The 24,452-nt window shown below is 45.7% G+C and overlaps 1 protein-coding gene across 5 annotated transcripts in view; it reads left to right on the top strand.

Annotated features, from left to right (window-relative positions):
- slc8a1 (solute carrier family 8 member A1) overlaps positions 1-24,452 on the top strand; it is a 228,871-nt gene that overhangs the window by 198,809 nt on the left and 5,610 nt on the right. For all 5 annotated transcript variants that reach the window (XM_033022016.1, XM_033022014.1, XM_033022012.1 and 2 more), the window contains one exon: positions 1,708-1,983. In XM_033022016.1, the coding sequence (XP_032877907.1) occupies positions 1,708-1,983 (276 nt within the window). The remainder of the gene's footprint in view (positions 1-1,707; positions 1,984-24,452) is intronic.

The following is a 24,452-nucleotide window of genomic DNA, read 5'->3' as shown; positions in this document are numbered from 1 at the left end:
CCGCCCACACACGGGGTGCTCTCTGGATTACCAACCTGAATCCATTACATTGCCTTTTTCCCCCTTGCTCATGTATAATTCTTTTGATTTATTCACTGGATCTAAAAGTTATCATGGGATTCTGCTGCAAAACTAATTTAAAACCTGTGAAAAAAGGTTAATGTCCTTTTTATTTATTGGCATCAACCTTTGGAAATGTGAGCTCTTTAAATGTAACAATGAATGACGATAGATACAAAATGCTGGAGTAACTCAGCAGGACAGGAGAGAAGGAAAGCATCTGCAGTTCCTTCCTACACAATGAAGGCAGAATTGGAAGATAAATTTCAAAGAAGGCTTCAGTCAAGCATTAACAATTGTTCAGATGGAAATCTACCTGCTTTGGTTTAAGTATTAGAAAGAAATCTGATTAACATCTGGTTATTAAGAATGAGGACCACTAAATTAACTTTGAATGTTAATTCATGGAAAATCTATTGTCCTTTTCTTGACGTATTCGCAATGTAAAAAATCGCAGACGTTTCCTGTAAAACGAGCTAACCCGTGAGTTTCTCATTGCAGTTTCTGTTTTTAAGCAAGTGCTGGGTCACTTTCAAGATATACATAAAAAGCTGGAGTAACTCAGTGGGTCAGACAGCATCTCTGTAGAAAAGGAATAGCAGGTCACAGAAGTCTTCGGTCTGAACAAAGGTCTTGACCCAAAACGTTACATAATTCCCTTTTCTCCAGAGATGCTGTCTGACCCGCTGAGTAACTCCAGATTTTTGTGTCTATAGTTTAATCTAGCACAGGCATCCTTCCTACACAATGGGTCTCTTTGATTTTTTTAAGTTGCAGCTTGTAAGTTAAATTTGCGGTATTTTGATGTGTGAAAATTTGGATGCACTACCTCTTGACAACTAAATATAGTAGTTGATTATTGTGTGCCTGTCCAAACACTGAATACATCATTACTAATCAAATTAATGACCTAACATCTGTAGTTGTTTGTTCATGCAGTTCTTCAGTGCACAAGCCTTCACTTTCTTTTGTGACTGAACCATGAACATTTTGAATTTTCTACACTCAAACCCATTAAAGTATTAGTTCTGTTTGATGTAAAGGATTAAATAAACAGAAAAAAAAACGTTAAAATGCTGTAGTGAATTCCTCATTTGTGAATTGTTCATTTAGTAAACCTTGTACTTGGGACAATGTGAATTTGCTGAGTAAATTAGGCATGACCAGATGCATCACGTGTCACTGATCCAAAGTAATTGTCGATTGTAAATGCGGTAAAAATGATCTATTTTATGTTGGTCGACAAAAACGCTGGAGAAACTCAGTGGGTGAAGCAGCATCTATGGAGCGAAAGAAAAAGGTCGAGACCCGAAATGTTGCCTTTTTCCTTCACTCCATAGATGCTGCCTCACCCGCTGAGTTTCTCCAGCATTTTTGTCTACCTTCGATTTTCCAGCATCTACAGTTCCTTCTTAAATATTTTATGTTGGAATCTTTTATGAAGCATTCATGTATTGTAATTAAAAATAACATAATGAGGGGGAGGAATATAATCACCACTACTGTTGCCCTTTTCAACTAAAGGTCTAAATTTAAATAACTCTTTGAATGATGCCATGTGAACATTAATACTCTGATCCAGCATGAACACGGTTTGAACGGGACCATTAGTCATTTTATTTAATGATCTTTGTTCTTTTTCTACAGGGGAAGATGATGATGACGATGAATGTGCTGAGGAGAAACTTCCTTCGTGCTTTGATTATGTAATGCACTTTCTGACTGTCTTCTGGAAAGTTATTTTTGCAATTGTACCTCCTACGGAGTACTGGAATGGTTGGGCCTGCTTTGTTGTATCCATTATGATGATTGGCCTCCTAACTGCTGTTATTGGTGACTTGGCTTCACACTTTGGCTGCACCATTGGACTGAAGGACTCAGTAACTGCAGTGGTGTTTGTAGCACTGGGAACCTCTGTTCCAGGTAAGAAAAAAAAACATTCATTTGTTCTTCTAATGCCTTTCTTTTCTTTGGACACTACTCGGTAACAATTAACTTTGACAGGAATTACATTCTCTAATTTCAAGCTAAGGACTTGCTTTACATTGTCATAGCACGGAAACGGGTACTTCGGCCCAACGCCAGGCCAGCCAAGATGCCCCCGCTTATCTAGTCCAAGCCAGCCAGCATGCCCCAGCTTAACTAGTCCATGCAGGTCAAGATGCCCAGCTTAACTAGCCCATGCAGGTCAAGATGCCCAGCTTAACTAGCCCATGCCAGCCAGCATGCCCCAGCTTAACTAGTCCATGCAGGCCAAGACGCCCCAACTTAACTAGTCACATTTGTTCGCACTTTGTCTATATCCCTCTAATCCTTTCCTATCCATGTACCTATCCAAGTGTTTTAAATACTGAATACTTTCTTCAGCTATCACCTCTGGCAGCTCACAAACCACCAGTATACAAACCACCCTGTGTGAAAACGTAGCCCCTCGGGTTCCTAGTAAATCTTTCCCCTCCAGCAGACCCTCTGGCTTTTAGATTCCCCAACATGGGGAATTTACCCTGCATTTGCACTCTAGTCCAAGGGTTCTCAACTTGGGGTAAATTTCGCCCATCCAGGGGGTAAATTTGTTGATTGGGGATTTGTACATTTGTTCTCATTGACTGACTGTGTTTGGTTCTAGTATACCGGTATCTGTTCATCATTAGTTGTTCATAAATAAGTGAAATCACATTGTTATGTACTATTAAAGTTGCCAGGGGTAAACAGGACGATAAAGATTCGGAACCCCTGCACTAGTCACTCGAGATTTTTTAACTCTAAGCTCACGCCTCAGTTTCCTGCATTCCAAGGAATAAACTCCCAGCCTGTCCAACCTCTCCCCATAACTCAGACCCTCAAGTCCTGGCACCATCCTTGTCAAAACCCTTCCCCATTTGTAGTGTTTGAGTCACCCTTGCTGTGTTTTGTGGATTCTGGCTGCCTATCTTTCCCTATGTGATTGTAAATGAAAAATTTAATACTGAGGATTGAAATAGCAAATATTGCAACAATGCTAGTACCTTAAACTTACAATGCTGTAAAGTCAAAATGAAAAGATATTTCTTGAAATATGCAACAGGTGGTATTATTTCCCCCCTGTGATCAGAATGCTCTTCGGGGAGAGAGGTTTTTCTGGCATGGTTTCATATTGGCTGATGGACCATACATTCTCAAACATGTCTGTCTTTGACTGTTCTCTGATACCTACGAGTAGAAAATTATTTTTATTTCGAGAACTACAGCTTTATGACTGACTTTATACAAGATGAATTGCACGGATGTGGCCTGCAATGTGCTGATAGATGTTTGTTTGGTTCCTCATCCATTCAGACTTGGAACACTTAATACTGCTGAAGCATTTAATGCTATTGACTGGAGTTGTTTTGTTTTTGCGGCTTCGTTAGCTTAGAGATACAGTGAGGAAACAGGCCATTCAGTCCACCGAGTCTGTGCTGACCAGCAATCCCTGCTCATTAACACTATCCTACACACACTAGGGACAATTCTACCAAACCAATTAACCTACAAAACCTGTACAAGTGTGGGAGGAAGCCGGAGCTCCCGGGAAAACCCCACACAGGTCACAGGGAGAATGTACAAACTCCGTACAGTCAAGCACCCATACTCAGGATGGAACTCTGGTCTCTGGCCAGAAGGCAGCTGCACCGCTGTGCTGCACACTCCTTCTAAAGCTTCTGCTTTTTCTTTGCAGTTTTGAATTTTTTTTTTTTTAAATTTTGTCTATTCTCTGGTAAGAGTTTTGTAGTTGGACTATTTTGCACGCAATATTTCTAACAACAGTTCGAGGGCACTCTCTAACAGACCAGTTTTGGACCTTCAGTTTTGGCAAGGAATGGAGTAACAATTACCCTTGTTCAAAGGAGACACGAGACTGTAGATCAGGGGTCGGCGACCTTGTTCTGCATAGGGGCCAGACCCATGTTTGTGAAGGGATGGCGGGCCACATCTAGTTCAAGTTCAAGTTCGGAAGCCGGTTACGGAAACATCCTCGTAAAAATTAAAGTTATTTGGTAAAAATCTTCTCCTCATTTCCAGAATTTTAATTTATTAACACAACCTGTTCCCCCGCAATGCTGATTACACTGCTAGTCGGGTCGGGTTACAGAAATGGATGGAAAAAAATGCCCACGTTCCGTTCAGTTGCGCACTACACAGCCCATTGCATTTAGCAGGAGTGATCTATCTATAGGATCTTTGCCCTCACCCTCAACGACTTCTCCAAGCGACGGCAGTTCGGCATCGGACTCACAAAAATACGCCTGCGAGCCGGATGATTTTGGGCCGTAGCTTGCCGACCCCTGCTGTAGAAGCTGGAATCTTGAGTAAAAAATAAACTGTTGGAGGAACTCGGCTGGTCAGGCAGCATCTGTAGAGGAAATTAACATTGGGCGTTTTGGTTTGGGACTCTTCACACTGAGGAGGCATGTTCAATATTACACCAGATTAGTTGTGACTCTAGATTCCAGCATCGGCATCTTCTTGTGTCTGAATTTTGTGCCTCATTGGAAGTCTTGATCTTCAAATGTCCTTTTCAATCAATGAAAGACTGGAGCATTGAAGGCAGTGGTAGATGCGATGATTAATTTGAGGTGACTGTTGCTGATATATTGAAATTGTACAAGTTTTCCAGGATCACCCCGTGGCCTTAGAACGGAGACGAGGAAACACTTTTTCTCGCAGAGAGTGATGAGTCTGTGTAATTCTCTGCCTCAGTGGAGGCAAGTTCTCTGGATGTTTTCAAGAGAGAGCTAGATAGGGCTCTTAAAAATAGTGGAGTCAGGGGATATGGGGAGAAGGCAGGAACGGGGTACTGATTGTGGATGATCAGCCATGATCACATTGAATGGTGGTGCTGGCTCGAAGGGCCGAATGGCCTACTCCTGCACCTATTGTCTATGGTCTATTGTCCTTTGATATCAGTGCAGTATGGTACTGCACGAACAGATTGGTGGAGGATCTGTATCACGTAGATATCTTGTAATGCTCTTGTAAGATTCCACAGTGGCTCGGAGCTCAGCCTAATCTGCATGCTGAGCTCAATCACAGGCTTGGGCAACTTTGGTTCTGGTCTGTGGTTATTGAACAACTTCCCGTCGGTTTTGACGATTAGCTGCACTGTTGAGAAGATAAACAGCAGTGAGATGCAACATCATAGCGAGAAAGATTGAAAGTGTTGGATGAGCCTCAGATGTTGCTAATCTTCAAGGTTCCTTCTGTTGTAAACTCACTGGTTAATATAACTTGCATGCCAAAATGGAGCAAGTGTAAATTGCAGACTACTTTCTGAACAGCTGTATTCTGCGATAGTCAATGATCTGCAGGATTTTAGGAAGTATATATGTACAACAGTCCCTCCTGATGGAATCAAAGGCTCGAGGTAAAAAAAAAGGCAATGTATTAGTTGCTGGTGCTGCACCTCCAATTTTGTGTTGATTGTGTAAGAAGGAACTGCAGATGCTGGTTAAAACCGAAGATGGACACAAAGCTGGAGTAACTTGGCGAGACAGGCAGCATCTCTGGAGAGAAGGAATGGGTGATGTTTTAGGTTGAGACCCTTCTTCAGACTGGTTAGGGATAAGGGAAACGAGAGATATAGACAGTGGTGCGGAGAGATAAAGAACAATGAATGAAAAATATGCAAAAGATTGACAATGATAAATGAACAGGCTGTTTGTTTGTTGGGTGAAAATTAGAAATTAGTGTGACTTGGGTGGGGGAGGGATAGAGAGAGAGGGAATGTCGGGGCTACCTGAAGTGAGAGAAATCAATATTCATACCACTGGGCTGTAAGCTGCCCAAGCGAAATATGAGATGCTGTTCCTCCAATTTGCATTTAGCCTCACTCTGACAATGGAGGAGACCGAGGACAGAAATGTCTGTGTAGGAATGGGAAGGAGAATTAAAGCGTCCAGCAACCGGGAGATCAGGTTGGTTCAGGCAGGCTGAGCGAAGGTGTTCCGCGAAACGATCGCCCAGTCTGCGTTTGGTCTCGCCGATGTATAAGAGTCCACATCTTGAACAACGGATACAGTAGATGCGGTTGGAAGAGGTGCATGTGAACCTCTGCCTCACCTGAAAGGACTATCGGGGTCCCTGGACTGAGTCGAGGGAGTGTGTTGGATGTATTGGGATAGAGTATGATTCCGGGGGTCCCTGGACTGAGTCGAGGGAGTGGGTTGGATGTATTGGGATAGAGAATGATTCCGGGTGTCCCTGGACTGGGTCGAGGGAGTGTGTTGGATGTATTGGGATAGAGTATGATTCCGGGTGTCCCTGGACTGAGTCGAGGGAGTGTGTTGGATGTATTGGGATAGAGTATGATTCCGGGTGTCCCTGGACTGAGTCGATGGAGTGTGTTGGATGTATTGGGATAGAGTATGATTCCGGGTGTCCCTGGACTGAGTCGAGGGATGTATGTGTTGGATGTATTGGGATAGAGTATGATTCCGGGTCTGTTTCATGTTTGATTTTTACATTTCCCACAATCAAAATAAAGCGCCGGAGAAACTGTTAGCCAGCACTGATCAGTCTGAAGATGGGTCCCAACCAGAAACAACATCTGGCCATTCATGCCTGACCCACGAAGTTCCTCCAGCACTTTGCTCAAGATCGCAGCTTCTGCAGTTTCTTGAGTCCCAATATTTTCCACAAGGTTTTCTGCGTTCATTCAATATTAGCTGAAAATAGGCCTGAAGATTGTGACATGAATTGTGAGGGAATAGGGGAGAGCATGATATGCCAGTTACTGAGTCAGCTGCATCCTTGTTCTGAAGTCGAGTCACAAGCTGTAAGCAAGAACTCCATCTCAATGAGCCTGTTCATTTATTTTCTTTGGAAAGACAAATGTCAACATGTTTGAGCCAAACAGGATATGACAAGCTAGATGATAAGCAACATCAACGATATGGGCTTATTTTCCCCGAGTACCTGTCCTGTATTATAATGGAATTGACAGGATCTCCAGTAAGATCAACGGATGTGGGTAAGTGTTGTTGACATCCTCCAGGGTAGGAAATAGTTGGAAGTATGAAAGGAATAAAATGTGATTACAATCTGCTTAGTGTGATTGATGGATGGACTAGGGAGGCTTTTTCAAGTCGCATATTTAATTCGGTAACACATTTGAAATCTTCAAAGATCATTTCACATAGTCATACCACACGTAAATGGGCCCTCGGGCCTGACTCGGGCAAGATGCCCATCTATGGCCAGTCCAGTGTTGAGCCCAAATCTCTCTAAACCACTGAAGGGACCTGACCTGAAACGTCAGTCATTCACGTTCTCCAGAGATGCTGCCTGATCCACTCCACTTGCTTTCTCATCCATGTACCTGTCTAAATGTGTTTTAAATGTTGCTATACCTGCTTCAGCTACTTCCTTTGGTAACTAGTTTCACATCGTGCCCCTCGGGTCCCTATTCCCCACTGAACCCCCCCGGCCGAACGCACTATGGGAACTTCACTCGCCCCCCTGCAGGAACTATATAACAGGAGGTGCAACTCCAGAGCAAATAAAATCATGGGAGACCCCTTCCACCCCTGCAACGGACTGTTCGAGCTGCTACGGTCAGGCAAACGCCTCCGTTGCCATGCGGTGAGAACGGAGAGGTTGAGAAGGAGTTTCTTCCCAGAGGCCATTAGGACTATAAAGTCATATCTCACCAGGGACTAACTCTGCTGAACGTTTTTCCTTCCATTATTTATTATGTAAAAGAATATGTGGGTTATGATTGTGTTTATAGTTTGTTTGGTTGTTTGTCTTTTGCACAAAAGTCCGCGAGCATTGCCACTTTCATTTCACTGCACATCTCGTATGTGTATGTGACAAATAAACATGACTTGACTTGATCCGACTGCACCATTCTACTCTGCACACGCACGCTGCCTTTTAGATATTTCCTCTAAATTCACCCAGTTCCACCTCCCATCTGTATTGCAACACTACCCTCCACTCATACACTGCTTTCACCTTCATTCATAAAGATGTGCAGAACCCTCCACTTTCTAAATATTGCAATGGATGAAACAATTTTCTACAAATCCTGCCATGAACGGCTTCTGATTCCACTCCTTCCATGAAGCCAAAATCATCATTTTTCAAACTTATTTAAATAATCTGCACTATTGCCATTGCTTTCTTCTGTGTGTCCCAGTTGTACAGCATTGAAATGGGACCTTTTACCCAATTTGTTCATGACAACCAGAGTTTTATAACTGAGCTGGTCCCACCTGCACTTGCATGCATTTGCCCCATATCCTCAAAACCTTTTGTTATCCGTGTTCCTGTCCAAGTGTCTTTTTAAATGTTGTTATTGTACCTAACTCAACTACCTCCTCTGGCAGCTTGTTCCATACTCCCACCATCCTCTCTGTGGGAGAGATAGTTGACCCTTGTGTTCTTATTAAATCTTTCTCCTCTCACCTTAAACTTATGTCCTTGATTCCCCAATCCCAGTAAAAAAGATCCTGTGCCTTCACCCTATGTATTCCCCGGTAGTCAAAAATGCTGGAGAAACTCAGCGGGTGAGGCAGCATCTATGGAGCGAAGGAAATAGGCGACTCCATAGATGCTGCCTCACCCGCTGAGTTTGGGTCTTGACCCAAAACGTTGCCTATTTCCTTCACTCCATAGATGCTGCCGCACCCGCTGAGTTTCTCCAGCATTTTGGTCTACCTTTGATTTTCCAGCATCTGCAGTTCCTTCTTAAACTATGTATTCCCCTTGTGATTTTATAAACCTCTATTAGATCACCCCTCTGCCTCATCATCTGAGGTGATATGATTAGAGCTTACAAATAATAAAGGTGCCTTCACGCTAATGAGATTACACTATAGGCGTCCCAACAGCCAGTGGGGGATAGAGGAATAGATGAGTAGACAGATTAAGGAAAGATGTAAAAACAAAAGGGTTGTCATAGTGGGTGACTTGAACTTTCCCAAAGGGCTTAGACAGGGCAGAATGTGTCAGTAGTAACCAAGAGGAATTCCTGAATTGGTATGTGATGGTCCAAACTGAGAAGGGAACATACTGGGCTATAATAGCAGAAATGAGCCTGGCTGGGTGATTGGCATCTCAGTTGATCTGTGACATCTATGGTCAATGGGGGCGCTGCGAGTCGCCTGCCCTGCCAGCAGTGTGTTCGTTATTTTGACTTTTGGGGTTTTTTTTGGCTTGCTGGGGAGCTTGCTCCGATTGCTGGCCTGGTGACTTTGGCTTCATGGGGGTGTGGTCTGCGGAGCTTCTAGACGCGGGCGTGGCGTGGACTCACCATCCAGCGTCTGGGATCCCTTGCCGGGGATCGCTGGAGAAGAGCTCCGACCGCTGGCTGCGGCCGATAACATCCTGAACCCACGGTCTCCTGTAGGAAAGTGCCGATTTGGGCACTCAAAGCCGCCGAGTGTGTTCGACCGTCCCGACGTTGGAGGTTTGATCATCCCGACGAGAGGGCCTGTACATCGGGCCGTCCGTAGCGGCGACTACGGAGGGTCTATGGCCCCGACCAGGGATGAACAAGGAGGAGAATTAGCTGAACTGTGTTGCCTTCCACCACAGTGAAGAATGCTGTGGTGGATGTTTGTGTTAAATTCTATTATGTATTGTGTGTTCTTTTTAAGTGTATCGCTGCTGGCAAATTCATTTCACTGCACCTTCGGGTGCATGTGACCAATAAAATTGACTTTGACTTTGATCAAAGTTCAGGACTGGCAGAGACACAAAATGCTGCAGTAACCCAGCGGGACAGGCAGCATCTCTGGAGAGAAGGAATGGGTGACGTTTCGGGTCGACACCCTTCTTCAGTCTCTAGCATTTTGTGTCTGTCTCTGGTGTAAACCAGCATCTGCAGTTCTTTCCTACACATTCAGGACAGATGTTCCAGTAAGGAAGAGGGATAAGGATGGCAAGGTAAGCGGACCTTGGATGATTCGAGAGGTACTGAAATCGACAAAACATAGTCAACATGAAGGAGGTAGAATCTAATAGACAATAGGTGCAGGAGTAGGCCATTTGGCCCTTCGAGCCAGCACCTCCATTCAATGTGATCATGGCTGATCATCCCCAATAAATACCTCATTGCTGCCTTCTCCCCATATCCCCTGACTCCGCTATTTTTAAGAGCCCTATCTAGCTCTCTCTTGAAAGCATTTAGAGAACTGGCCTCCACCGCCCTCTGAGGCAGAGAATTCCACAGACTCACAACTCTCTGAGAAAAAGTGTTTCCTCGTCTCCGTTCTAAATGGCTTACTCCTTATTCTTAAACTGTGGTCCCTGGTTCTGGACTCCCCCAACATCGGGAACATGTTTCCTGTCTCTAGCATGTCCAAACCCTTAACAATCTTATATGTTTCAATGAGATACCCTCTCATCCTTCTAAAAGGTACATTGAGGTACATAACATCCTAAAATACATTTGCAAGCAAAGTGTTGGATGTTAAGTGGGGAACTAACTATTTTGTACTCTGGAAAGTTTCAAACCGGAGGAGATAATTAAAGTCCGTGGAATTATCGATTAGTGAAAGGCCTGAATGGAATGAATGTGGAGAGGATGTTTCCACTAGTCTAGGACCAGAGGTCACAGCCTCAGAATTAAAGGACGTACCTTTAGAAAGGAGATGAAGAGGAATTAATTTAATCAGAGGGTGGTGAATCTGGAATTCATTGCCACAGAAGGCTACGGAGGCCACCAATGGACATTTTTAAGGCAGAGATTGACAGATTCTTCATTATTATGGGTGTCAGGGTTTATGTGGAGAAGGCAGAAGAATGGGGCTAGGCGAGGGAGAGATAGATCAGCCACGATTGAATGGTAAAGTAGACTTGATGGGCCGAATGGCCTAACTCCCTTCCTATCACTTATGAACTTGAGATGAGGAGAAATGTATTTAGTCAGTGAACCTGTGGAATTCATTGCCACTGCCGGCTGAAGAGGCCAAGTAAAAGGATATTTTTAAGGCAGAGATAGATAGTACAGGTGTCGGGGGTTATGGGGAGAAGGCAGGAGAATGGGGTTTAGAGGGAAAAATGTAAATCAGCCAGGATCAAAGGACAGAGTAGATTTTATGGGCCAAATGGCCTAATTCTGCTCCGAGAACTTGTGAATGTATGAAATCTCTTCATCAGGAACGTCGATGATCGGTTGCTTTATACATTCTGCACTGAAGTAAACAGACTGGAGGACAAACGGTTGGCATTGCTATACCGCTCCATAATTGAAGTCTTGCTGCAGCTAACTCTGTGACACGCGCCTGAAAGCTCATCTGCCAGCACTTAAGGACACATGAACACAACATCACCAGCTTGCAGCTGCTGTAGTGGTGTTCATTTGCAAGTGACAGCAACAGTGATTCCTGAGGACAGGCGAGAGTAATCCCAGGGCTGGTGAGATGGGCGCAGAGAAACTCTGTGTGAAGAAGGGTCATGTTCCCCAGATATGCTGCCTGACCTGCCGAGTTACTCCAGCACTTTTGTTTAAACCAACATCTGTAGTTCTCAAACAGTGATTGAAACATAGAAAATAGGTGCAGGAGTAGGCCATTCGGCCCTTCGAGCCTGCACCGCCATTCAATATGATCATGGCTGATCATCCAACAGTATCCTGTACCTGCCTTCTCTCCATACCCCCTGATCCCTTTAGCCACAAGGGCCACATCTAACTCCCTCTTAAATATAGCCAATGAACTGGCCTCAACTACCTTCTGTGGCAGAGAGTTCCACAGATTCACCACTCTCTGTGTGAAAAATGTTTTTCTCATCTCGGTCCTAAAAGACTTCCCCCTTATCCTTAAAGTGTGACCCCTTGTTCTGGACTTCCCCAACATCGGGAACAATCTTCCTGCATCTAGCCTGTCCAACTCCTTAAGAATTTTGTAAATTTCTATAAGATCCCCCCTCCAAGATCCCCCCCCACCAGACTGAAGTAGGTGGTTTGTGGGCAGAGATATTTCTGGATGAGCAGAAAGCTTATGAAATTGAATACTGAGAGTTAAAGGTCTTCACGTTCCTGGGGGGCAAGGGCAAGGGTGTCGGGAGTAAGGAATCCTGGATGGTGAGCGATTGACGCTCTGTGTCAGAATGAAGGATTAGCATTGGTCTGGTAAAGACAACTGTGATCAGGTATCACCCTGGAGGAGTGGTGAATCTGAAATTCATTACCACAGAAGGCTATGGAGGCCGTCAGTGAATATTCTTAAGGCATAGTTAGATAGATTCTTGATTAGTACGGGTGTCAGTGGTTATGGGGAAAAGGCAGGGGAATGGGGGAGGAGGGAGAGATAGATCAGCCATGATTGAATGGTGTGGACGATGGGCCGAATGGCCTAATTCTACTCCTATTCCTTATGAGGAGTTTTGAGGAGCATACTTAAATTGAAAGAAGGGTCCCGACCCGAAGCGTCACCTATTCCTTTGCTCCATAGATGTTGCCTCATCCGCTGAGTTTTTCCAGCATTTTTGCCTACCTTCATACTAAAGTTGGAAATCAGGAAGGCCACAGGGGGCATGAAATGGCTTTGACAAAGAAGATTATTCAGAGATTGAGTATATTAAGGAAATTAGTAAGTGGGGAGATAATACAACAGGTGCAGGAGTAGGCCATTCAGCCCTTCCAGCCAGCACCGCCATTCAATGTGATCATGGCTAATCATCCACAATCAGTACCCCGTTCCTGCCTTCTCCCTATATCCCCTGACTCCACTATTTTTAAGAGCCCTAACTAGCTCTCTCTTGAAAATATCCAGAGAACCTGCCTCCACCGCCCTCTGAGGCAGAGAATTCCACAGACTAACAACTCTCTGTGAGAAAAAGTGTTTCCTCGTCTCCATTCTAATAGGGGGCCCAGTGACCAAAGTGAACATGTCTAGAGCAGCAGAAGGTGGGCTAGGTCTTCAATTAATCTTTTTCCTGTTGTTACTGTGAAGAAAAACATGAAGACTCAGGAACTTGTTGTAGTTAATGGGGGTGCCTTGGGGTAAGTCTGTATTATAATAGAGGAGATGCTCTGTCTTAAAACTTATGAAGGTAGATAAATCTCCAGGTCCTGCTCGGGTCGATCCAAGAACAATAGAAAGCTGGAGAAGAGGCTGAGATATGAATAGTATTGATTGAGGTGCTAGTGAACCAGGTGGATAATGTGGTGCCTCACCCACTGAGTTACTCCAGCATTTTGTGTCTACCTTCGATTTAAACCAGCATCTGCAGTTCTTTCTTACACATGATGTGCCTTTATATATGCAGAGAAAATCCTGCTGACTATAGATCAATAAGCCGAACATCCGTGGGAGGTAGGCTCCGCGAAGGGATCCTGAGGGATAAGATGCGCATGCATTTGAAAATACAAAGTTAATTAGGGATAATCAGCACAGCTTTGTGTGTGGGCGGTCATGTCTCAAGAAGTTGTCTGAGTTTTTTGAAGTAACCAAAAGGGTTGATGAGGGCAGGATGGTAGAAAGAGTCTTTGTGGACTTCAAGGCCCTGCAGCAAGCCCTTTTAAGGTTCTACTTGCTAAGCTACACTCAATGGCAGGCTGCTCGTAATTGATTTGACAGGAAGAAGATAGACACAATCAAAGATCCTATAGCGAGCAAGATAGATCACTCGACGAAAAAGACGTAGTACGGTCATGGGCAGATTCATGGGTAATTTTCGGCCCCATTTCTACAACCGGCTTCCGTCTCCGCACCAAAGATCCCGTAGGATACGAGTGCGGAGACGGAAGCCGGTTACGGAAACATCCTCTGAAAAATAAAAGTTATTTGGGAAAAATCTTCTCATTTTCAGAATTATAATGTATTCACACAAACTGTTCCCCCGCAACGTTGATTACACTGCGGGTCGGGTCGGGTTACAGAAATGGATGGAAAAATGGCCCACGTTCCACTCTGTTGCGTACCACACGTCAGTCCATTGCATTTAGCAGGAGTGATCTATCTTGCTTGCTATAGGATCTTTGGACACAATGCTGGAGTAGCTCAGCGGGTTAGGCAACATCTCTGGAGGAAAGCAGTAGATGACATTTTGGGTTGAGGCCCATCTTCAGATTTGATAGGAGGAAAGTTGTTTTTGAAGTGGAGGCCTGTGATTGGAGGTCTGCCTTGGTTCAGTGCTCGGCGTGTCGCTTTTTGTCAGCTACATCAACAATTTGGATGAACGTGTACAAGGCATAGTTAGTAAGTTTGTAGGTGACTCTAAAATAGGTGTCTTTTCGGCAGCAATAAAGATTAAGAGTTGTTTCTCAAGCTTGAGGAGGAACTCATTCTAACAATGCAGGAGGTCGGAGGGGTCCGAGTGCAAGTGGAAAGAAGAATTAACGTGGCAGATTGGGGTTGCTTCTGTGGACTAAGTACTGGTTCTCTAAAGCAGCTGCCAATATGCATTTGGTTTTGTCAATGCAGTGGAGACCACATGTGTCAGCACTGAATGTGGTACACCAGGTTAAGAAATACAGGTGAATGTTTGCAGCAACTGAAAATGCTCGACGGTGGGAATGTGCAGGGAAAGTGTCAAGGGGCATTGAATAGTAAGTGGAGATGGAAGAACTGACCAGGGAATTAAAGGGTAGGTAGATAAAAATGCTGGAGAAACTCAGCGGGTGAGGCAGCATCTATGAAGCGAAGGAATAGGTGATGTTTCGGGTCGAGACCCTTCTTCAGACTGATGTGGGGGTGGTGGGGGCGGGAAGAAGAAAGGAAGAGGCGGAGACAGTGGGCTGTGGAAGAGCTGGGAAAGGGAGGGGAAAGAGGGAGAAAGCAAGGACTACCTGAAATTGGAGAAGTCAATGTTCATACCGTTGGGGTGTAAACTACCCAAGCGAAATATGAGGTGCTGCTCCTCCTATTTGCGGTGGGACTCACTCTGGCCATGGAGGAGGCCCAGGACAGAAAGGTCAGATTCGGAATGGGAGGGGGAGTTGAAGTGCTGAGCCATCGGGAGATCAGGTTGGTTAATGCGAACTGAGCGGAGGTGTTGGGCCCACGTTTGGTCTCACCGATGTAGAGCAGTGGATACCTAGAACAGTGGATGCAATAGATGAGGTTGGAGGAGGTGCAGGTGAACCTGGAGGTGAGGCAGAGGTTTCTTTCTTAAAAAGATACCTGCAAGGTGCTGTTGTGCGAAGTTCTAGCAATTAGACTCAAAATAATGAAGGAAGTGACATTTCAAAGATGGTGTGCAACTTGACCTCTATTCAAGTCAAGTCAAGTCTATTCATCACATACACATACGAGATGTGCAGTGAAATGAAAAGTGGCAATGCTCGCGGACTTTGTGCAAAAAACATTCAAACTACAAACAGAATGGATCAGAATCACATATTACATATTTGTGGGAGGGAAGAAAAAGGAAAAAAACAGCAATTTTATTTTTAAAAAAACAGTAGAGTGGTTCAGTAAAGTTAGTCCCTGGTGAGATAGGAGTTTACAGTCCTAATGGCCTCTGGGAAAAAACTCCTTTTCATCCTCTCCATTCTCACCGCATGGCAACGGAGGCGTTTGCCTGATCATAGCAGCTGGAACAGTCCGTTGCTGGGGTGGAAGGGGTCCCCCATGATCTTGTTGGCTCTGGAGTTGCACCTCCTGATGTATAGTTCCTGCAGGGGGGCGAGTGTAGTTCCCATAGTGCGTTCGGCTGAACGCACTACTCCCTGCAGAGCCTTCTTGTCCTGGGCAGAGCAGTTCCCAAACCAAATGGTGATATTTCCGGACAAGATGCTTTCCACAGCCGCTGAGTAGAAGCACTGGAGGATCCTCAGAGACACTCTGAATTTCCTCAATTGCCTGAGGTGGTAAAGGCGCTGCCTTGCCTTACTCACCAGTGCTGCAACGTGTGATGTCCATGTCAGATCCTCAGAGATGTGGACTCCCAGGTATTTAAAACAGCTCGCCCTATCCACAGTATCCCCATTTATCCTCAATGGAGTGTACGCCCTCGGATGATGTGCCCTCCTAAAGTCCATGATCAGCTCCTTCGTTTTTTTGATATTCAAGAGGAGGCTGTTGTCCTGACACCAGAGTGCTAGATCAGCCACCTCCTCCCGGTAGGCCTTCTCATCGTTGTCTGAGATCAGGCCCACCACCACAGTGTCATCAGCATGATGGAGTTGGAGCTGAACCTAGCCACACAGTCATGTGTGTACAGGGAGTACAGTAGGGGGCTGAGGACGCTACCTTGGGGGGGATCCTGTGCTCAGGGTGAGGGACTTCGATGTATTCCCCCCCATCTTGACTACCTGGGGCCTGGTGGTGAGAAAGTCCAGGGCCCAGGCACACAGGGGGGTGTTGAGCCCTAATTCCAGTAATTCTCGGCCAGTCTGGTGGGGACTATCGTGTTGAAGGCTGAACTGTAGTCTATGAACAGCATCCTCACGTAGCCCCCCTTCTGGCTGTCCAGATGGGAGAGAGCGGTGTGCAAGACCTGGGAGACCGCATCGTCCGTGGATCTGTTCGGACGGTATGCGAACTGTAACGGGTCCATGTTGCGAGGGAGGAAGGCGCAGATGTGTTTCTTCACCAGCCTCTCAAAGCATTTCATGACTACCGAGGTAAGGGCCACCGGACGGTAGTCATTCAGACAGGCTGGGGAGGCATTTTTTGGTACCGGTACAATGATGGATCTTTTGAAGCAGGCAGGGACCACGGACTTGTCCAGGGAGAGGTTGAATAATGTAGTGAGCACCGGAGCTAGCTGCGTAGCACAGGACTTGAGTACTCGCCCCGAGATGCCATCAGGGCCTGCAGCTTTCCTCGTGTTCACCCCTGTCAGAGCCCTCCACACATCGTGCTCGGACAACGAGAATGTGTGCACATTCCTCCCTTCAGCTTCGGTAGCCAGCCCGCTGGCAGTATTGTCGATAGTCGGCAGACCTGGGGTGATGTTGCCCGTCTCGAAACGAGCGTAAAAGGAGTTCAGGTCATCAGCTAGGAAGGTGCCGGCACTTGCGGATGAGGGTGTCGTGCTCCGGTAGTTGGTTACAATCCGTAGCCCCTGCCACAGGCTTCTGGTGTCCTGCTGCTCCATCTGTAACTCCATCTTGTCTCTGTACCTTCTCTTTGCGTCCTTCACTGCCCTTCGCAGTCGGTACGACTCTGCCTTGTAGACGTCCATGTTTCCTGATGCCAGGCCCGAGTTGTAGGCAGCGGTGCGAGCATTCAGGGCCACACGAACAGACCTGTCTACCCAGGGTTTTTGATTTGGAAAGGTCCTTACCGTGGGGACGATGTTGTCGGTTATTGTTGCGATGAAGTCCGTGACCGGTTCTGCGAACTCACTGACGTCACTGGAACTTGCTTGGAACATATTCCAGTCGACATCACTCAGTGCATCTTGAGGCGTGGCCTCTGTCTGGTCAGACCACCGCTTTACGTCCCTCGTCTCTACCGCTTGCCGAACTATCCTCTGTTTATACTTCGGCAGCAGGAAAATGGCAGCGTGGTCAGATTTCCCTAGGGGAGGGAGTGTAGCCCTTCCGGAACGGCGTATAGCAGTGGTCCAATGTTCTCTCCCCCCTGGTGGCACACGTGATGTGTTGGTAGAAGTTCGGCATGACCTTCTTGAGATTTGATTTATTAAAATCTCCAGCCACCACCATAGCCGCATCCGGGTACTTGTTTTGGTGTCGACATAGTACATCGTGTAGGGCCGATAGTGCCACGTCGGTGTCTGTCTGCGGTGGAATGTAGACAGCTGTGACGATCACTGAGCTGAACTCCTGGGGAAGGTAGAATGGACGGCATGAGATCGTCAGGTGCTCCAGGGCTGGCGAGCAGGAACGGGAAAGCATCTTGATATTTCCAGGGTTGCACCAGTTGTTATTGGTTATGAAGCAGACTCCTCCACCCTTGGATTTCCCAGATGCTTCTGTTCTGTCAGCACGGTGAACAGCGAATTACCCGCTGAGTTTCCCCTGCATTTCTATCTACCACTGAGTTACTCCAGCACTTTGTGTCCATGTCAGAAATAAAACCTGTAAAGTTGCAGACAAAGGGAGGAGTGAGCAAAATGACTGGTGATTAGATGGAGACAGAGGGACTAATAACGTTAGGGTGCTAGTTGAGAGTGAGAAGTGAAGGCTTGTTATTCACATATAATCTGTGCAGAGGAGATCAGAATAGAAAGAATGAAAAACGGTAAGTTTAAATTATTTTAAATTATTTTTGTTGACACAATGGCAGCTGGTAGAGCTGCTGCCTCTGTCAGAGATGCAGGTTGGAAAGGTGCTGTCAGTGTGCTGTTCTTGTGACCGCATGGGTTTCCCCAGAGTGCTCCAGGTTCCTCTCATATCCCAAAGACGGGGGGGGTTTGTAGATGTGTTGGCCTCTTTAAAATTGCCCCAAATGTGTGGGGAGTGGATGAGAAAGTGGGGTAGCATAGAACTGGTGTGAACTGGTGATCGATTGTCAGTGTGGACTTGGTGGGCCGAAGGGCCTGTTTGCATTCTGTGCCTTTCAATCAGTCAAAGTTCCTGCCATGCCGCTTCTGGCAGCCTGGAATTTCATGTAGACTTAACAATTTAAGCATTTTCAAAAATGCTTAGCCACTTAATACATCCTCTTCTGGCGTTGCAAGGCAGCAACTCTACCCGCTGCCCCAACGTGCCCCCCCCCCCCCTACATCCACTTAATACATCCCCGTGGATATATCGTAGTGGCTCGTTATGCCAGCTGTAAGTACTCGGGGCTATTTATTTTACTCGTGGACATTTTTTATCAGGCTGGAAAAAACGTCCTGACTTACCTGATGCCCCGAGTACCTACAGTTGGCATAACGAGCCGCTACGATATATCCACGGCCTCCTACGGACTCGGTACGAACATTCTGCGAGTTTGAATCAAGGGGAAAACTCGGGAGAATTCGTGAATAACTCGGGAAAGTGGGACAGGCCCTTTAAGCATCATTAACTTGTTCTTCTATGTTTAGTTCAGAAATACAATGTAGAAACTGGCCCTTCGGCCCACCGAGTCCATGCAATCACCCTGTACACTAGCACTATCCTATACACTCGGGACAATCACAATATTTTTACCAAAGCTAATTAACATACAAAGCTGTACATCTTTGGAGTGTGGGAGGAAACCGGAGCACCTGTAGAAAACCCACGTGGCCACAGGGAGAACGTACAAACCGCACACAGACAGCGCCCGTAGTCGAGATCAAACCCGGGTCTCTGGTGTTGTGAGGCAGCAACTCTACCACTCTGCCACCGTTCTGCCCTTAATGCAGCTACAAAACTTCCCCGGATTTCCTAATTACTCTTTCACTTGCCCTCTCACACTGAGTAAATTTGCCCAGAGATTTCTGCTGTTGCATGAGCTTCTCATTGACTTTGCCTTGGCCGCACACTAGCTTAACTTGGAGACTTGTTGATTTGACAATCCTTCCTTGAACTTGTTTCTTTTGTTAATCACTCGGCCCCGTAGCCCACAATGTCTGTGCCAAGTATGGGGCTGTGTTGAGCTATTCTCCTCTGCCTGCACGGTATACATATCCCTCCTCCAACCTCATCTATTGCATCCGCTGCTCTAGGTGTCAGCTACTTTACATCGGTGAGACCAAGCGTAGGCATGGCGATCGCTTCGCCCAACACCTCCGCTCAGTTCGCATTAACCAACCTGATCTCCCGGTGGTTCAACTACCCCTCCCATTCCCAATCCGACCTTTCTGTCCTGGGCCTCCTCCATGGCCAGAGTGAGTCCCACCGCAAATTGGAGGAGCAGCACCTCATATTTTGCTTGGGTAGTTTACACCCCAGCGGTATGAACATTGACCTCCAATTTCAGGTAGTCCTTGCTTTCTCCCTCCCTCCCCTCCCCTCCCCAGCTCGCCCACAGCCCACTGTCTCCGCCTCTTCCTTTCTTCTTCCCCCCCCCCCCACATCAGTCTGAAGAATGGTCTCGACCCAAAACGTCACCTATTCCTTCGCTCCATTGATGCTGCCTCACCCGCTGAGTTTCTCCAGCATTTTTGTCCACCCCTCCATTCTCTGCATATCCACGTGCCTATGTAAAAGCCTCTTAAACTCCACTATCCTATCCGCCTCCACCACCCCTGGCAGTATATTCTAAGCCCATCACCCTGTGTTTAAAAGACAAACAAAACAAAAGTTGTCCTGCACATCTCCCTTAAATTGTGCCCCTCTCACCTTGAAGCTCTGACCACTGTTTTTTTGCAATTTTCATTCATTTGAGATTAATTTAAATATCCTTCAATGTCCCTTTTGCAAGACTGAGCAAAAGCAGAGAAGGCGCAGTTAATTGAAGGTGAATCGGTCTATAAAATCGATGCCAGCCTGGTGTATAACCTTTACCTTATTTTGTATTCCTTTTCCATAACTGTTAAATCTAACTGCATTATGATCGCCTCCACAAAAGCTATCCATTTAATATATTTTCTACCTGCCTCCACCATTATCTTGATTGAACATTACATATTGACTCTCATTCCCTGTTCCTTTCACACCAACTATGCCAATAGATAATAGGATAATTGAAGCATTTTTGTCGTGCTTTCACGCATACTGTAAATTTGCTCTTGCCTTCAGTCTATTTGGATATCTGTAGTGCACTTCCTGTCATGTAATTGCTTCATTTTGTGTGTCAGTTTAATCCATGTAGCTTCATCTGTTCATTCCTCTTGTGTATCGTGCTCCAGTTGATTTATTTTGTACTACTAGCGCCACTACCATACATTTTTAATTTTCCTGTCAACTGAAAACAAAGTATTCAAAGTGCTGGTAGACAAAAATGCTGGAGAAACTCAGTGGAGCATCTATGGAGTGAAGGAATAGGTGACGTTTCAGGTCGAGATCCTTCTTCAGATTGATGTGAGGGTGGGGGTGGGAGAGGGAAGAAGAAAGGAAGAGGCGGAGTGAGTGGGCTGTGGGTGTGCTGGGAAGGGAAGGAGAAGGCAGGGACTACCTGAAATTGGAGAAGTCAATGTTCATACCTCTGGGGTGTAAACTGCCCAAGCGAAATATGAGGTGCTGCTCCTCCAATTTGCAGTGGGACTCACTCTGGCCATGGAGGAGGCCCAGGACAGAAAGGTCAGATTCGGAATGGGAGGGGAAGTTGAAGTGCTGAGCCACCGGGAGATCAAGTTGGTTATTGCGAACCAAGCGGAGGTGTTGGACGAAGCGATCGCCAAGCCTGCGCTTGGTCTCACCGATGTAGAGCAGCTGACACCTAGAGCAGCGGATGCAATAGATGAGGTTGGAGAAGGTGCAGGTGAACCTCTGCCGCACCTGGAAAGACTGCTTGGGTCCTTGAATGGAGTCAAGGGGGGAGGTAAAGTGACAAGTGTAGCTTTTCCTGCGGTTGCAAGGGAAAGTGCCAGGAGAGGGGATGGTTGGGGTGCCATTCAAAGTGCTTGAGTAACTCAGCGGGTCAGGCAGCATCTGTGGAGAACATGGATAGGTGACGTTTCACAGAGTGCTGGAGTAACTCAGCGGGTCAGGCAGCATCTGTGGAGAACATGGATAGGTGACGTTTCACAGAGTGCTGGAGTAACTCAGCGGGTCAGGCAGCATCTGTGGAGAACATGGATAGGTGACGTTTCACAGAGTGCTGGAGTAACTCAGCGGGTCAGGCAGCATCTGTGGAGAACATGGATAGGTGACATTTCACAGAGTGCTGGAGTAACTCAGCGGGTCAGGCAGCATCTCTGGAGTGGGGTTGGCTCCTGCATTTAGCGGCCAATGACTCAAAATTTGTATTCCTCATATTTTCCCACTTCTCTCCTCTGAGATGCAGGTTTGGCCTTTATAAAAAATGTTGTGTTGTGTTCCTACCATCTCCTCCAAGGTGCAGTCAGGTTTTATTTACGTGTGAAATGCTCTGGCTCATTTTGCCACGTTGAAGACATTATGTGAAATCCAGTTGGCCCTTGTATTCCAGTTTCCTCTTCTGGTGTACCTTTTACTTTATCTACTGCAGTCTAACAGATGGGTTGATGTGAAATCAATATTAAACTAATATGAAGAGTGTAGTTGGAAGGAACTGCAGATGCTGGTTTAAATGGCGGTGCTGGCTCGAAGGGCCGAATGGCCTACTCCTGCACCTATTGTCTATTGTCTATAAACCGAAGATAGACACAAAATGCTGGAGTAACTCAGTGGGACAGGAAGCATCTGCCTGACTAGATTAGGCTGAAAGAGTGTCTCGACCCAGAAACGTCACCTATTCCTTCTCTCCAGAGATGCTGCTTATCCCGCTGAGTTACTCCAACAGTTTGTATCTATCTTTGAACTAATATGAACTGTTTTGGTCCCCAAGTTGTTCATCTTGTGCCTATATAGAGTGCAAGTTTACTGTGCAGACTCAATAGGCATCCCTTTGAAAAGGCTGTGTTGAGCCATGACCTTGAACTCCAGTTGTCTTCGAATGGAGATGAAGAATTTCTTTAGTCGGAGGAGGGTAAATTTATGGGATTTATTGCCACAGACGGCTGTGGAAGCCAAGTCATTAGACAATAGATGCAGGAGTTGGTCATTTGGCCCTTTGAGCCAGCACCGCCATTCAATGTGATCATGGCTGATCATCCCCAATCAGTACCCATTAGGTATTCATAAAGTGGAGAATAATAGATTCTTGATTAGTAAGGCTGTCAAAGGTTGCAGGGAGAAGGCAGGAGAATGGACTTGAGAGGGAAAAATAAATCAGCCATGATTATATCGTGGAGCAGACTTGATAGGCCGAATGGCCTAATTTTACTTCTATGTTTTATGGTCTTGACAGATACTCGGTGACATTAGGCAAGAGGTCATAGAAGCATACAGCGTAGAAACAGGCCCTTCAGCCCAACTTGGCCACCTAACCAACATGCCCCATCTGCACGAGTCCCACCTGCCCAAACTTAGCACACATCCCTCTAAACCTATCCTATCCATGTCCAAATGTCTCTTAAATGTTATGATAGTACCTGTGGTGCAGATTTAGACCAGTGAGGATGAAGGAGCAACAGTAATATTTCAAGGGCAGTGTATGCCTTGCAAGGGATATATATGTCCAGCTTTCTTCCTTTGATTCCTTAGTGATGAATGTTGTAGAAATAGCCTTGGCAATTTAATGCAGTTCAATGTATTCATGCACATGACAGCATAATGCACTGGTGTAGGATATATTAATGCCTGGAGTGATTTTTAACTGAGGTCCATCTATCTGCTGTCCAAGTTTGGATGGGTATTAAAGTGCCAACCGTGCCGGTTGGAGAATCATGCCCCAATCGGCATTTGTCCTTCAGTCAACGTACAAAACTGAGTAGTTGGTCATTTATCTCCTAATGTAATCATGCAATCTGCAAAATGAGTATCCTTGCGTCTGATTAGAAATTCAATGTATAATGCATGGGGATTTTGAGAAACATGCTTCAGTGTATATTGCATGTCTCTCACGGATTTAATAAAGTAATACTGTGATCGAAGAAGACTAAGGGGTAAAAATTGTAGTGCCTATATTGCAAAATTATGTTCTGAGTATGATTTTATTTTAATCCATCTTCTGGTTTGAATCTCAATATTTAATGAATTCACTGGTAATTTTGTTCTTTTCAATCTCATATAAACTCTCTCATGGAGCTTTACCTTTATATTTCTCATGTTCTCAATTTAGAGCCTCGAACATAGTACATTACAGCACAAGAGCAGGCCCTTCAGCCCACAATGTCCATGCATTGTCATACTATCTCCTCTGCCTGCACAGTTACAGTATAGTTTATTGTCACGTGTACTGAGGTACAGTGAAAAGCTTTTGTTGCGTGCTATCCAGTCAGCAGAAAGACAATGTACGTTATATTTCAATCTTATTGAAACATATAAGATTATTAAGGGTTTGGACACGCTAGAGGCAGGAAACATATTCCCGATGTTGGGAGAGTCCAGAACCAGGGGCCACAGTTTAAGAATAAGGGGTAAGCCATTTAGAACGGAGACGAGGAAACACTTCTTCACACAGAGAGTTGTGAGTCTGTGGAATTCTCTGCCTCAGAGGGCGGTGGAGGCCGGTTCTCTGGATACTTTCAAGAGAGAGCTAAATAGGGTTCTTAAAGATAGCGGAGTCAGGTGATATGGGGAGAAGGCAGGAACGGGGTACTGATTGGGGATGATCAGCCATGATCACATTGAATGGCGGTGCTGGCTCGAAGGGCCGAATAGCCTACTCCTGCACCTATTGTCTTTTGGTCTATATCCCACCTTGCCCTGTATATCCATATTTAAAAGTCTCTTAAACACCACAATTGCATCTGCCACCACCATCTCCCTGGCAGCATGTTCCGGGGAGATGGTGCTGTTCCTGGTGTTAAAAAAATAATCATTCTGCATATCTGTGATTATACTGTGTTAAATCTGTGTTAAAAAAATAATCATTCTGCATATCTCCTTTAAACTTTACCCCCTCCCCTTAAAG

This window comes from Amblyraja radiata, chromosome 5 (assembly GCF_010909765.2).
Source record: "Amblyraja radiata isolate CabotCenter1 chromosome 5, sAmbRad1.1.pri, whole genome shotgun sequence".
In the NCBI taxonomy this organism is placed as follows: domain Eukaryota; kingdom Metazoa; phylum Chordata; class Chondrichthyes; order Rajiformes; family Rajidae; genus Amblyraja; species Amblyraja radiata.
The sequence above is the reverse complement of the archived record's forward strand: the minus strand, read 5'-3'. Positions and strand labels throughout refer to the sequence as shown.